We start from the raw sequence: 16,641 nt of genomic DNA, 5'->3' as shown, positions 1-16,641 counted from the left end.
AGGTATTTCCTAAACTCCCGACCTTCTTCCCAAATATATAATGTTTATATATCTATTTATATATTTATATAATATTTTATAATTTGTATGTATATGTATGTTTATTTTCTATCTTCCCATAAGTATATATTAACATAAAAACAGACACACACACACACATCTCAAAAATGCAGGACATCATATACCGATGTTACTGAAGGCCGCAAACGTTTCAAGTTGACGTTCGGCCGCTCCTTCCTGGGTAAGGTTTTCTGCGATTTTCCTTACTCCCAACGGCAAATGCGGAAGGACTCCAACAAAAGGGCGCAGCCAAAATTTCCCTCCCATTCCCAACACAACACAAACAGACACGTATGTAGTATATGGCCGCTGTAGGTCGCCGCTGGTGCTGATGCTGGATGATGATACATGCAATTTTAGTAGGGTTTTTAGGTAACAAATTTTTTCCCTACCGAGAAAATACAAGGCCTCTAAGTCTATAAAAGCCAGGTAATATTTGAATAAACCCATATGAGGTAAAAATTGTGAGGCGCATATGACGCCGTTCTATTTGTATAAAGAACATTAACTTTAAATTCAGTAAATTTAAATGATTCACCACTTCATGGAATATAAGAATCTAGAAAATGAAAAAAAAAAAAAAAATGCTTGGGCCGAAAACTGGACAAAATGACCAGTGGCGGGGAGTGGTGATTTTGCCAGTGGCGTGGAGTAGGGACATTTTATAAAAGTAAACAATTTTTATGAAATTAAATAATATGGTCAACTACGTCCGTTACACTCCCCCCGTTTAGCTATGCTGAACTAAAAAATAGGACGTTTGTTGGTACGTCGCAGTCCGCGGCGGCCAGTCCCTCTGGGATGGTGCTGGGCTGGTGGTACTGTTGATGTTGCATCGGTAGGCGGGGCCGGCAGGATAACAGCGAGCTTCACATTGGGGTGGACGTAAAATCCGGTGCTCGTCTGGATCCGGGCGGTCCTCACTCGGCCGTCTGCAGCAGGGGTGAATGGAGGAACATGGTGGGCTAGCCTTGATGGCGGCAAGGGCCCCATCAGAGGGGGGGCTGGCTTGCTCCTGCGCATCTTGCAGGTGGGGCAGTTGTGGGCGATCTTGCGAATATTTGTTCGCAGTCGCAGCACATGGTAGCTGTCTCGCACCTCAGCCATTGTTCTCTCCTTATTCGGATGATCGGCTTCCTGGTGATGATGTCTCACCAGAAGTCGTGCATAAGCGTGATCACCATCTAATATGATCGGTGTCCGCACTGCTTGAGGCACTTTACTGAGGGCTTGTAATCTGGAATTCATCCTCAGTAGGCCGTCAGGTCCAAGGAAGGGGCTCAAGGCTTTGAGCCGACTGTCACTTGGAAGTGGATCTCCTTTCTGGAGCGCATTTATATCACGATAAAATGTTTCTTCTTGACATTTTCTTGCCCATCGGGACTCTGCTTCCTTGATTTCATCGGTTCTTAAATGATTATCAGGTTGTTCGTGGCTTTTTCCACGACACCTTTTAATAGAACGATGTATCCGGCAGGTAGTTAGAATAAGATGATTAAATGAGGAAAATTTCTTGATGTCGGGCAGTGTGTCTGCCACAGTTGAAGTAAGGCCAACGTTTTGGCGCCTTACTTCAATGTGCCTGGGAGACCCTTTCGCGGGGCCGACTGATTTTCTCGTACCATTTGCAGGCACAGATCCAGCTGGTACTCCTCGTACGGCCGCCTGTATAAGAGGTGCTCGCGGTACGGGGCCAGATGGTCCATGGGGCGTGGTAGAATGCCACCGGGCATGGTGCCTGGGTGGTCTTCTCTGCAAAGATGCTGGCACAGATCCAGCTGGTACTCCTCGTACGGCCGCCTGTATCAGAGGTGCTCGCGGTACGGGTCCAGATGGTCCATGGGGCATGGTAGAATGCCACCGGGCATGGTGCCTGGGTGGTCTTCTCTGCAAAGGTGCTGGCACAGATCCAGCTGGTACTCCTCGTACGGCCGCCTGTATCAGAGGTGCTCGCGGTACGGGTCCAGATGGTCCATGTTGCACTGTTTGAGGTCTCTCGGCAATGTGCCTGGGAGACCCTTTCGCGGGGCCGACTGGCCTTCTCTGCGAAAATGCTGGCACAGGTCCAGCTGGTGCTCCTCGTACGGCCGCCTGTATCAGAGGTGCTCGCGGTACGGGGCCAGATGGTCCATGGTGCACTGTATAATGCCTCCCGGCAGTGCGCCTGGGTGACATTGTGGCTCGTATGGCCAATGTGGTAGCTTCATCCATATGTTCAGAGGTCCCTCCGCCATGGGTGGTCCACCCCAACGCCGTTCGTGATAATATTCGCGTAGAATCACGAACGTCGCGCACTTCCCTCGAGACAATTAAGTTAGCATTGTCTTGCCCGATGAGAAGTGTGGGGGTGATGTAGCGACCGTGGTACCTCTGGACAGGAAGGCTGAGCTGCTGGATGGTATTTGCTTTGATCATGTACTCATCAGAGATTCCGGCGCCGCGTAGAGTGATTGGCACGCGGCGGGACGTCAAGTCTGTTGAGCACATGTTTTTTGCTCCGTGTAGTCGTAGCTCACGGGTAGGTCCGGTTGTGCCGAGTTTTTGTGCTGTGGTGGCGTCAATAAGGGTGACTGTTGAGCCCTCGTCCAGAAGCGCAAAGGTTTTAATCTGCCGCTTCGGGCCCGACAATATGACTCCCACCACTTTTAACACGGCACTTTCGGTGTGGCGTCACATATTGTGAACATCTGCCACAGTAATGTCATTATCACGATTGTTATTATAGTTGTGAAGAAGTCGGTGGTGGGGGGATCTGCACTCCCCCACGCCGCACCATTCACTAACTTTGCACTGTTTTGTATAATGTTTGCCATTGAGGCACAATCGGCACAAACCGGCGTCGTTCACTGTTTCAAAACGATATTTTAAGTCTTTCGCGGCGAAAGTGCGACATTCGCAAAGTTGGTGGCCATTTTCACCACACTCGACACACCCGGCGCGGTTGTCGAACTCGCGAACTTCATTGTAACTGTTTTGCACTTTTTCCCCGCTTCGATTATTTTCTCGATTATTACCAGACAAAATTTGGGGCATTCGATTATTACCAGACAAATTTTGGGGCTTTCGATTATTTTGCGCGAACTGTTGTTTTTCACTAGAATTGTTGTTGTAAACATTGTTTTCCCGCGATAAAAACCGTTCTGACGCGGCAGACGTGTTTAAACTGTTGTCACAAGTGTCACTTTTGTTCGAATTGTTTTTTCGCGAAAACTTTTCTGACGCGGCAGACATATTGATGAAACTTTCACAGGTATCACGTTTTTTAGCACCGTTTTTTCGCCAAAACTGTTCTGACGCGGCAGACGTGTTCTCTAAACGGTTTTCGTCACATGTTTCACGATTTTGAGCACTGTTTTTTCGCGAAAACTGTTCCGTTATTGAGAACGAATGTTCACGGCGTGGGCGGGACCTCGCGGGGTCAACCAAACCGGACTTTGGGATGGCGTTCGCGACGGTTTTCAGGAAGGCGGCAAACTGGTAGATGGTAGCGGAGGCCTCGTAGTGCCGCACTTCCATCAGCCACGCCAACCGCAAGGTGGGCGGCATCTTCCCCGCGATGTCACTGAGCAGCGCTGGATTCGTCAGATAGCCATCATTGTTGAGGGAGCGGAGTGATGCCACCAGGTTTTGAACTGTGCCAGAGAAGTCTGCGATGTCCTCCAGAGAGGCCTCAATTGTGAGGTGGGGCAGCTTCTTCACTTTGTCCAGCATCAGGGCAGCGAGTGAGGTAGTCCCTCCAAATCTCTGCTCCAGGACTGCCAGGATCTCCGGAACCTAGGCAGGGTCCATCAGAAGGGGGCCGACGGCTTCTCGGGCTTTCCCCTTGAGGGCCCGCTGTAGGCGGATCAAGTTTTCGCTGGAGGTCATCCGACATGTGGAGGTAGACTGGTTGAACTGAGCCCTCCAGGTGGGCCACTCCAGTGGATCTCCAGAGAATGGAGGCAGGTCCTTGGCCATAGATTGTCTGGCAATAAGGGCCGCCATTCGTGGATCGTCCTCGATTGTGGGACGGGGGCTGTCCTGAGCCCTTGAAGCTCTGATGGCTTCTGTCAGGGCGGAGGCCAGCTGAGCCATGGGACTGCCATCATGCTGAACCCAGGCTCTGGTATGTTGGGCCGTCTCATCCGCCGTAGGTTGGGGCGGGAATCTCGGCATGGAGCTGGTACTGGCTGTGGGCGGGCCATCTGGCCGTGCCGGCACGCCATACTCCTGTTCGCGCAGTGGTACGGGCGGCACATGTCCAGATGGTCCAGATGGTCCAGAGGGTCCAGGTGGTCCAGGCTGTGTCCATGGCACGTCCCACTGCTCCAGCAGTCCGGCAGGTGATCCTGGCGTCGGCGCTGGGTACCCCGGGTGGGGCAGAGGTACGGGCAGCACAGGGCCATGAGGTCCAGGCTGCACCAGTACTGGGCATCCCTGAATGGTCCAGGGTGCTGGTTGCGCAGGGCCTGCTGGCTCTTGCTGCGCTCGTGATGCGTACCTCTGGTCCACCAGAGGTACAGGTCCGGCTGGCACTTCAGGTACGGCTTGCCTCTGTTCTATCAGAGGGGTGGGCGGTACGGGGCCAGAGGGTCCAGGCTGCATCATGTTTGGCCACCCTGCATTGGGCCAGGGTGACGAGGGCGGGGGACCGGCTGGCCTTGGCTGCGCCGCTGCTGAGTACCTCTGGTCCACCAGAGGCACCGGGCTCGGTTGGCCGGGCTGCACCCATCCAGGGCTGTACCCTTGGAAGCGCCAGGGTCCTCCTTGGGCAGGATACCCTTCCAGGAGTACGGGTCCAGATCGGGCAGGCACTGCTGCTGCTGGTTCCTCGTACCTCTGGTCCACCAGAGGCACCGGGCTCGATTGGCCGGGCTGCGTCCATGATGGTGGTGACCTCTCCAGGAGCTTCGAAGGTCCAGGAGGGGCAGGGGCTGCTGCTGTTGGAGCTGATTGAAGAGCTGCTTTAAGTCTCTCAATGTGCTCGGTTTGACTGCGAAGCTGTTGTCGCAATGACTCCATCGCATCCTCTTGAGATGTGGAGGGCGGTGAGTCATGATGTGCAGGTGGTGCCATGTCAGGAGTAGTGCTGGGCGTGGGCATGGGGGTTACGTCAGTCGTGACGTGAACCGCAGCCGTGGCCTGAGACCCAGCGTCCAGGGCATCTGCAGATGGTGTTGAGGATCCATCGTCTTGGATCCGGCTCGACCGTAAAGTTGGAGACATCCTGGTTGAAGGCGTGTGAGAATCCGGCTCGAAGGACCACTTGTACTGGACGGGAGTCCGCACAAGACTGTAGATTTAGGCGCCGGGTCCAAACCGTGTCTTCAACCGATGAGATGCTCCTTTACGGCCGATGATGATGATTGTAGTTGATATTGGTGATGAAATCTGCCTCCCGCACCCAGGCTTGGTGAATGGTGGGCACTGGGTGTGCTTTCGTCTCTGCTCGCTTCTGGTGTTGGCGGTTTTCCAAAGGAGGGCCGGCTGGTCTCGAAGAGGTAACACCAGAAGATCTTGGAGCAGAAGACTCGGCGAGGTGAGGCAGATGTTGAGCAGGAGTCACTTGTTGATAAATAAAACGCTTGGTTTTGGTGGTAAAGATGAACTGATTTATTTTGAATTATGTGGCTGCTTATATTTAATTAGCCTGACTCGCGCCCGACATTGGGCTAGGAGCCCAAAAGTGGTGGGGGGTTGTACCCGCGCCAACAATGAGTTTATAGCCTCCGACAAACTGTTGCATATTCATTTTGTCGGCAGCAATGGTGATAGTGGTCGCTTAAATTTGCGAGTTAGAAAAGATTTTGAACGCTTACATGAATGACAATTACATAGTTTAAAAGCATAGTAGTTATGAGAATGTGTATCTTGACAACTAGATTTTTTGTTTGCCAAGATACGACAAAAAATAAGAAATGTTTGTAAAATAAATGTGTAAAAATGATCTCAAGCGATCAAATTTGTAAAACATGTTAAGTTAGTATTTTTCCGAGGTCCCCCGTAACATAGCGCTCAGAAAGAGATAAGATTCACTATGCTACGAGGTTCCTGGATTTTTGTACACGCAAAAAAGGTAAAAAATATTGTTCAAAAATGGGTTTACATATGGGTGAAAAACAGCTTTTTTAATATCTCCTCAGCGGTAGTATATCGAAAATAGTGTTTATTTGACTACCGCCGAGGGGATGAACAAGTAAAATATACATATTTGCAATGTTTAAAAATTGATTTTTCTATGTAAAATTTACATAGAAAAAATGCTGGACATTGATCCACGCGGCAGGTAAGCCGGCGATGTGGTATCGAAGCCATTCGGAGTCAAAGTTTTCAAGCCGCTTGGGCCGAAAGATAGGATAGATAGAGAGATTGAGGAGAGATAGGAGGTTTTTGTGGTTTGTGACACAACCACACAAGCGTTTTTGTCTGGCTTGTGCACTCAGCCAGGCCCCGCTACTTTTGCCGGCCGGAGGAATCCCGCCGGCCCACTGAACAGGCGCTCGCGCCCACCCAACTGCCTTTATCAAGGCAATCTTTCACGCAAAACACTCAACCTACGAAGATCCACGCTGGCCCCCACAAACCGCCCGCAAGCACCTGAGACGTGCTCCCTTTTTAAGAGGAGTCACCGCTCGACACAGATGACCATGTTCCCGACCCGGATGCTCCCCATTGACCACGAGGACTCCCCGGTCGTGGTACCGCCCGGCGCTCGCCAAATTGCGCATCGCACTAAGACCGGGACCGTGCGCTATACGGTCCCCGCACCACAGCCCCGCCCCGAGGACCCAAGGACCCGGAGACCATCCACCACCACGACTGCCACCACGCCCGATGAAACGGAGATGACGGAGCCCGCAGCAGGCCCCTCTTGGGCAGCAGGACCCAGTCCTGCCCCCACGCGCCCCCCGATAGGCCCAGCGTCGGCCTACGTGGCGCCCCCTAAGTCTATACAATACAAGGCCTCTAAGTCTATAAAAGCCAGGTAATATTTGAATAAACCCATATGAGGTAAAAATTGTGAGGCGCATATGACGCCGTTCTATTTGTATAAAGAACATTAACTTTAAATTCAGTAAATTTAAATGATTCACCACTTCATGGAATATAAGAATCTAGAAAATGAAAAAAAAAAAAAAAAAAAAAATGCTTGGGCCGAAAACTGGACAAAATGACCAGTGGCGGGGAGTGGTGATTTTGCCAGTGGCGTGGAGTAGGGACATTTTATAAAAGTAAACAATTTTTATGAAATTAAATAATATGGTCAACTACGTCCGTTACAGTATATATGATACTATGAATGAATTTGAAAGAGGCAACGAGTGTGCGCCAAGACCGAGTTGTTTGGCGGTCCGTCCGAAATGGCTTGGTGGTTAGTTACTTAATTAGTCGAGGTAAAGCTAAAACTCACGGCTCAGGGGTGTAGAACGGGTCGGAAGAGTGGCGGATGTACTGCGTGCAGTGGAACACGCGGAAAGCCAGTCCGGAGAGGAAGTCCCTCGGAGACAAGTAGCCCGCCACAGGCCTTATCTGGAATCCTGTCTTTCGCTTGAGGAAAGCGCTCACGTCTTCGAGCTGCAACATTTCAAATAATACGTAGAGACTGTTAATGATGCAATGGTCATTTTTTGGCATTTTTACATGATTAGAGCAACTTGTGCATTTTCCGCTAAAAGTTTCCCTCGGTAAACGATCTGTTTAAAAATGAAAATCTTTGGTTACCTCTATAACTTGTTGAGGTACATTGCTTTCAAACAAATGCTTTTGATTTTCAAACATATGTTTACTGGCAAAAGGCATATTTTCCTTTTGGAAAGCTTAAAAAAAAACTTATTTATGTATTTTAATTTTAATTATGACATGATTTAAATTAAAGTTTTACTGTGTTTTTTTTTATATCAATAAACTACTTTTTAAAAATTGCAATGAATGTTCGCTTTTTATTGAAATAACTCGTAACACAATTATTCCGAAAATGAAAATCAATTTAAAAAGTAAGATAAATTATAATAATTTAGGAGACGGGTATAGGTATCGCCATTTATTGGATAACCAACACCGCACCACAGTCACCCAAAGTGGTTCGCTACGTTTGGTGCCTTAGTAGGAGTGCCCAGGTTCATGGGGGTGAAGTCTTGGCGGAAAACAGAACAAAACTCTGCACGAGGAGAGATCGTGTCTACAATGGACAGGGGAAGAAGATAAGCACAGAGGGATAAGCATAACAGTATCGATAACGAAGCAATATCGGTAAGAAATTCGAAACATCATAAATAGTTATCTATATCGGGCGGTTGCGTGGATTTAGTCTACAGTTTTTAATAAATCATTAATAAATCAGTACGTATTGGACAGTTAGGTTAGGTTAGGTTAGTTGTTCGGTTACTGGGCTGAGTGACCAGTGCTTGTCTTACTTTGAGTTTTGTTCCAAATAATATCAGGAATCGCTGGTTAAAGTAGGTCAAGTACATCCCTTAACACCCTGCTATACAGTTGCATCATTTTAAACGTCCGTTTATGAGAAAGAAAGCGGGAATGGTTACAACGAAACTATGAGCAGTTTTCCATTGAAGAAAATGCATTTGAAATAAAGGTTTGTTTGTTTGTCTGACCTGTGGGAGGTGGTCCTCTCGGTAGCCGCAGTATTTGACCAGCTGGGGCCAGTTCTCCAGGTACTCTGGGCAGGCGTGCATTGCGTACAGCCGCTGCAGCTCGCGGAAGATGACCCCCCTAAGTGAGCATAATAAGGAATTCAAGAGTAATTAACATTAATAAATTATACGAAAACACTTGGTTTTAACTCACTTAATTGATACACTTTTTTTGTCTACCGGTTTCGGTACATCCGTACCATCATCAGGACTGTTATAAAAAATGCTATCAAATACAGAAGTACACAAATATACACATATTTATATGTGTATTAAAAACCAAGTATTTTAGTTACATTTATTTAAAAGGTCATGTCTCAATGTGCTTGCTTCTTTTGGAAAAAAAAACTATATATTATATTCAGGCAGGTACATAAAACAGCAATCGTAAATTCTGAACGTACACGGATAAAACTTACTGATTTAAGTTATTGCTAATTTATTAAAAATCTTAACTTTTTTATTTAAAGATAAACTTATGTTTACAAGACAAGGTTTTTATGCAAAGCACAAAGGATAACAAATTATAATAAGCAATAATGATTAGCCTGAAACATAAATATTAACTGAAAAAAAAATTGAGGGTGCAATTCCTGTCGGCGGCATTTATTATTAAAAGATTTTTTTTTCAATTTATAGTTGTTTTTCTGACCAAATATTTTTTATTTATTTTTTTTATTCTAGATAAAAGAAAATTACATTTTTCACTTATTTAACTTGAAATAACAAATACATTACACATAAATATATTACCAGAGATGTGCAAAATGGGTACCCAAAACCATTTGAAATGCAAAATGGAAATGGGTCAAAACTTTTCCATTTGAAAATGCAAACTGCAAAATGCTTTTTAGAAAAGCATTTCAAATGCAAAATACCTATTTTCAAAATGCAAAATGGTTTCTCAGGTCAAACAATTAAAATAATTATAGGATTTTTAAACAATTTTGTCATTTAATAATGGACATCAATGTAGAACAAACATATTACATGATGGTAAATCCAAAAACACCACGACTACAGATTATGAAACCACAAAAAATTTGCGCGGGACTAATGTTGCCAACGTAAAAACCTAGAAACTATGTAACATTTAATATTACAGCGTCATGGCCCAATGTTCAGTATTTTTTGTAATGGTATCACTCATTTGCCAGGGCTCCTACCAGGGAGCAACTTGACAAATGTAAATTATCTCTCATAGCGAGGTTGAGGACCGACTGATATTTGGGGCTTATGAAAAAAAGATGAGTGGAGATAGTAGGAAGAATGTTGCAAAAAAGCATTTAAAATGGAAAATGCATTGAGAAAACCATTTAAAATGCAAAATGCAAAATGGTTTTTAGAAAAGCATTTAAAATGCAAAATGGAAAATACCTATTTTGCATTTTGCATTTCTATTTGAAATGGATTTATTTGAAATAAAGCACATCTCTGTATATTACACAACGATATTATTCACTTTCATTGTTTTGTTGATTGAGCATAAAACGGAACAATTTTTTTTTATGTACCTACATTTTTTTATTTTTTATTTCGTCTGGGAGGCAATTATATATGTTGCTCCCCTCGTAAGCAATGAATTACTTACCATAATGAGTATGTATGGTGTTTAAATGTATTTTATCGTGTTGCCGTGTAAAGTGTGTGTGTACTTGGGACGTTTTAATGAATTCTGTATTTGTATGTATGAGTTTATTATTTATTTTGTAAATAAGGAGACATATATTATATTCATATAATTTTCTTGATTTTAATAGTTTTGTTTCCAAGTATAATTTTTTTGTTGATGTTCTAGGTTTGAAATGAAATAGCTTTTTGATTACTTTGTTTTGTGTTACTTGCAGTTCATTTATATATGTTTCACATGCATTTCCCCAGATTTCAATCAAGTAGTTTAAATGTGAGTGTACGAGGCTAGAATATAGACACATTATAGATATGATATCCGGCTAAATACGCTAATTAAGGGGGTGATTTTATCTTTAATATCTTGAATATGCTGTTTAAAAGTTAGGTGTTTATCATTTTTTTATCAATTAACCTGAAACACAAATATAAATTGAAAAAAATACTTGGAAAAGAATGCGTGTTCAATTCCCGTCAGCGCATTTATTATTTCTAGATTTTTTTTTCATTATATTTTTGTTTCCGGCTAATAATATTTTTTATTTTATTTTATTTTTTTTTTTTTTTTTATTCCAGATCTCGGGGAGGGTGGTGCAATCCCACGAGCTCCATATTATACATATAATATATATATAAAGTAATTATAAAAAATATTTTAAGATAATACATACAAAATAAACGAAAACAAAAGACAATAATAATGCAAAAAACATAACGATATTAATGTTTTTTAAAAAGAAAAAATATTTAAAATATATATATATATATATATATATATATACAGGGTGTCCGGAAACTCGTAGTACAAGCGGGAAACTGGTGAATCTACATCACATTTGGAGTCGATTTTGTAGTATATATTTTTTTGATTTGAGCTTTCGTTATCGAGTAAATCGAGTTAGAAGTTGATTTTTTTTTTTTAGTCAAATTCTTATAAATTATTACTGAAGATCAAAGTACCCAACTAATTAAAACTATTTGAAAGTAAAACAAATGAAGAAACTCGGATTTGAAGCATTATTTTGAAATCACCCTTCATTTAATCCGGTGTAATCATAAAATATTTCTGCTCTGCAGGGTTAAAACATCTGTTGTTCAACCCTAAACACCAGAAAAAACTTTAACCCTAAAATAGCCGAAAAATATTTTTTTTTGTTTTTTTTTTTTTTGTGAAAATGCTCAAATCAAAAAACTTTATGTTTATTTGGGTTCCCCATGTGGTGTAGATTCTCCAGTTTCCCGCTTGTACTACGAGTTTCCGGACACCGTGTATATATATTTTTTTTTCATTTTTTTTATTGCGTATAATAATTTGTTATTAAAAATCTCTTTAAATTGCTATATTTTGGAACATGGGAAGGTGTTGTGTTCATGCTCTAATTTATTTTGAATCAATATCTGAAGGCATGCACAGGCAAGATGTTACGAGCAATGAAATTTGAAATTTTTGAAATTACTAATTTATATTGAATTATATATAATGTGTCCCAACCGCTTCCAACCATCTGGAGCCAGTGAGACTAATGCAACCCCTATTTGGATATATTGTGAGGCTGAAGGTAGAGGGGAGTGGAAGGAGATGGGAAAGGAAGGTAACGAAGTATCTGGCTAATCAGATCTAGTAACTAAACACTATTAAAGCTAGTCAAAGCAACGTTTCAATTCTGAATGATGGTCTCACACCAGGGCGATACTGAGATCCGAAAAGGTCCGTAAATTTATTATATATTATTTTAAATCAATACATTGTGAAATACCACAACTTTTTGAACCTGCAATCTCCAGATTGTTAGACGAGAACCTTACCCCTCAACAACGGATGCCGTCTATGAATATGATTATGGCAATACTTTTATGTACAAATTATGGTATTGCCATTATATTATATATTGTAGTTTGAAGATATTTACTAGAATTGTAAGTGTCTCACCAAAACGAGCCATAAAAAATTGTCATATTATTAGGAATGTATATTAATATTTTTTCATTCAATAGTAAGAAATTTCAGATTCTGTCTGATATTACCGAATATAAAGTATTTTGGTTAAGTTAGTTCTGTAGCCTCATCAAGATGTCTTGAATTTCCATTGCATTCATAACTCAATTTGGCCTTCGTATTCGAAGTCAGACAAATCGAGTTACCTACGCGGGGGAGTTGTAACACTGTGGAGTGTACTCATAATAATATTTAAGTTGATTTTGCTTTCGGTTAATTCATTGGTCTTCGCCTAAACTAATTTTTTCTGTCGAATCATACTAAACTTGTCACCGCGTAGCTTTGATTGAAACAGAAGTGAATATAAGTGACTGATTAATTGACTAACATTTCGACTGTCTGTACATTTGTTTGTGTGTTCCGTGTCCGGTCAATCCTGTTAGGATGTAAGTACCTTTTATTCAGCCATTATGAAGATTTTTTTACATTAGCTCCACACAGGAGGCACAGAAGGGGAAAAAATCCCTCATGGCCTATGTCATCTTTGGGGATGCTGTGTGGGGATATTTTTAGGTAAAGGAAGGAGAGAAATTTCTTGAAAGGAAGAACGTATGAGGGTGGGTAGGAACCACGCAGTCGGCGGGTAAAAGCATCCGCAGCCAAGACATAGATAAACCTCACCCCATCAACCCGGGCACCCCTGCTAAGTCACCAAAGGTAGCAAACCACTTGGGGTGACCCATTGCAGGGGTGTTGGTTATCCAATAAATTGGCGGTTCCTGGGGCGGCGGTACCCGTACCTGCCTCCCAAATTGAATGAAATATATTGAGTGTACGATTGACAGGAAACGTCGGACTGGCTGTGGTGAATTCTCACAGCGGTACCCGACTTATAAAAACCTCATTAGATTATTCTCAATCAAACTTACTTACCATGTTTTAATTTCTTCTTCGGTATACTGCACCTTTGGGATTGGTTGGCCGCTGAAATATAATATAATGATCATTAATATTTTAAGAATGTACTATAACTCATAACATAACGAAAGACAATAAGACGTCCAGTGGGCCACTCCAGGAAATATTGGGAAAGCAATTCAAGAAGCTTTGCAACGACAAAGAGGGATGACGCAGGCCGCTGAAGTAGTCCAGGATATACACTCCTGGTGTCCCCTTTTTAAAGTGATGGGTCCACAACCCGAAGTACTAGGGGTAAAGTTTATTAATTTTTTAATTACTCTTTTATACGACCATGGAGCTTTTAAATTGGTAAAATTTTTAAAATAATGCGATCATACAAATTTCACTTTCAATACATCGATAACGTGTGCGAAGCGGTCATACAACTTTCGATACATGAGCAACATTTGAATAAAAAAATAATGCAAACATAAGAGTGTTTCTTAATTTCCACATTTTATCTTAATTTTGTTAGATAATAAAAAGTCTAACTTTGTAATATTGCATCTGTCATACTGAACTAAAATATTGTCAAACTGTTATTTTTTAGCAAAAATATGCAGTATTCTTCCGTCCACAAGCAAATGTTTCTTATATTAAGATGTATAAAAATATGCATTCCTCTTCCATCCACAAGCAAATGCTTCTAATTTATTTATTTATTTATTAACGGACATCGTCCAAATTACAAAATAATAACACGAATAAAGTAAAATGAAAAATACAGGAGTAGACAAAGGTATATGAAAGCAAAGACATAAGGCAGATATAATATAAGAAAATAAAGTGACAAGTGGAATCAAGTCAAGAATACGCCGTGGGTCAGGAACACAGGACACTTATAATATTCCGTCACTTGTTTAGCGACTGGCAAAAATCATTCAGACTTATCCCAAAAAGTTAAGGTTTTGACTTGAGTTGACCAGTCTACACATTCTGGACAATGGTGAATAATATCCATAATTTGTCGAATGATGGTTGAGGAAGAGCAGTTCATTATTTCTGAGTCTTTGCGAGGGGATATTGAAGGGAATGAGTTGCAGTAGAGTAGGTGAATCAATAATACCATTTATTATTTTTATAAGCAATAATTGTTCGCCTGAAACACTCATCCACATTGAAAAAATCTCCTGATAAAAAATACATGACGCCAACGGGACTTTGAACTTTGACTTTTTTTTCTCAGGTGAAAAAATGTAAAAAGCAGTAATTGTTGAATGAAACACTAGCATATATTGAATATTTTCTCGGGTAAGAAATAAGCCCCCATAGCTCAGTGGTCAGAGCTTTCGACCGGAAATCGAATGGACACGGGTTCGTGTCCCGTTGGCGTCATGTATTTTTTATCAGGAGATTTTTTCAATGTGGATGAGTGTTTCAGGCAAACAATTATTGCTTATAAAAATAATTGTTATCCTTTGTGCTATGCATAAATAAAATCTTGTCTTTAAAAACATTAATTTATCAAAAAAATAATAATTAATACCATTTATAATTTTGAGGAAGCAAATGAGGTCATTTCTTTCCCGACGGACTTCCAAAGGAGAGAGGTTTAGAGTTAGTTCAATTTCATCATATGAGTATTTGCCTTTTTCTAAACCTAGCCTCCTAGCAATCCCTCTTGAAACGATGTTGAACAGATTCAATGCGTCGAATGTGGACAGCATAAAAAGGAGACAAATAACACAAGCATATTCAAGATGGGGGCGAACAATATTAATATTAAAAATATGCAGTTTAAATATTAGTTATATTATAACTAATATTTAAAATATATAAAAATATGCATTCCTCTTCCATCCACAAGCAAATGCTTCTAATATTAAGATGTATAAAAATATGCAGTCCTTTCCATCCACAAGCAAATGCTTCTAATATTAAGATATATAATTAATAACCAATAGTAAAACCTGAATTTAAGTATAAAAGTTTATATTCATAAAAATAAAATATATAAATACAATAATTTTCGCAAACTTTTCAGCCTACCGAGATACTGCAGCGCTACGGAATTGTAGTCCTGGAGGGACGATTGCACTTTTTCAGAGCGCTTCTCCGCCACCACATAGGAAGCTTATCTATCTATCTGTATCATAATATTCTGAAGCCATTTCTTGGGTCATGTGGTGATAGGTACGGGCAGGCTTAATCCATAACTGCAATGCCGCAATGTTATTCAACAACTTACAGTGAAAATAGTCCTCGAACACGACAAGCTATAGGTCAATTATTGGCATACCATAATCCCCTTGTCATACAGAAATATTAAACATTAAATATAACACTAAAGCGCTTTTTGATAGAGGAGCAATCTCGCTCCATGACAGAAAACAACTGCGATCAGCGTTGGTACTATCTAGCAATTCGTAGATAGATAGGTACTTGCATTTCGCATAATACAACATCATACAATCGTATAACTTTCGATACATGAGAAATGTTTGAATAGAAAATTAATGCAAACATAAGAGTGTTTCTTAATTCCCACATTTTATCTTAATTTTGTTAGACAATAACAGTCCAACTTTGTAATATTGCATCTATCATACTGAACTAAAATATTGTCAATCTGTTATTTTTTAGCAAACATATATTATGCAGTCCTCTTCCATCCACAAGCAAATGTTTCTTTTATTAAGATGTATAAAATAACCAATAGTAAAACCTGAATTTAAGTACAAAAGTTTATATTAATAAAAATAAAATACATATATACAATAATTTTCGGGACATATCAAGAGTCAGAATAACAGAAGAGCATAAATATAAAGCTAAAATGAGGGGATACACGGAGAAAATTCAGTGTTGCTAAATTATTAAGAATCTTTACAAATTATTCGTAACCCAATTAAAAACGGGATTAATTAGATATAATAATTTTTCTCCGTGTGACAGAGTTGTGTGGTGGACTATCCCCTCTGCCCAATGCTTCGGGAAAAGGCTTGTTAGTCAGTCAGTGCTTACCACTTGTAGTTATTTGCAATGGCCACGAACTGGTTGCGGCGGCGGCGGTAGACGGGATCCTTGAAGCCGGGGTGGTCGGCATCCAGATCTGCGCCGTACATCAGCACGTTCTGAGCGCGGTCCAGATCGTTGATCTTGCGCGGGAACCACGGCATCTCGTCGAAGTCTGAGTGGAACCAAATACGCCAATTTACGGATCCATGACAAAACATACCATTGAAGGAAGAGAGTGAGACGCACATTAAATCATTTTGCGAAGAGATTTGACAATAAAATTTCAACTCCTAAAAATGACTATACAGTAAACAACAGATTATTTTTGACCCCTCTAAATAATATCAACTAAATATTATTAGAAAAAGAAAACACCAAGCTTCGTATTCAAAGATAAAAGTTAACCACAGAATAATTAGAATATACACCTTCACACTAGTACAATCTCTAAATAGTAAATAAATAAAT

The 16,641-nt window shown here is 41.3% G+C and overlaps 1 protein-coding gene across 1 annotated transcript in view; it reads right to left on the bottom strand.

Annotated features, from left to right (window-relative positions):
* Positions 1–16,641, bottom strand: part of Trhn (tryptophan hydroxylase) — a 50,764-nt gene that overhangs the window by 13,975 nt on the left and 20,148 nt on the right. Inside the window, exons 4-7 of the mRNA XM_089645956.1 lie at positions 16,180–16,345; positions 13,189–13,239; positions 8,652–8,769; positions 7,451–7,614 (exon numbers count right to left, since the gene is read on the bottom strand). Of these exons, the coding sequence (XP_089502082.1) occupies positions 7,451–7,614; positions 8,652–8,769; positions 13,189–13,239; positions 16,180–16,345 (499 nt within the window). The remainder of the gene's footprint in view (positions 1–7,450; positions 7,615–8,651; positions 8,770–13,188; positions 13,240–16,179; positions 16,346–16,641) is intronic.

The sequence above is a fragment of the Hesperophylax consimilis genome, chromosome 23, assembly GCF_061612785.1.
Source record: "Hesperophylax consimilis isolate HC1 chromosome 23, BYU_Hcon_1.0, whole genome shotgun sequence".
Classification (NCBI taxonomy): Eukaryota; Metazoa; Arthropoda; class Insecta; order Trichoptera; family Limnephilidae; genus Hesperophylax; species Hesperophylax consimilis.
This window is presented reverse-complemented; position numbering and strand designations above follow the sequence as displayed.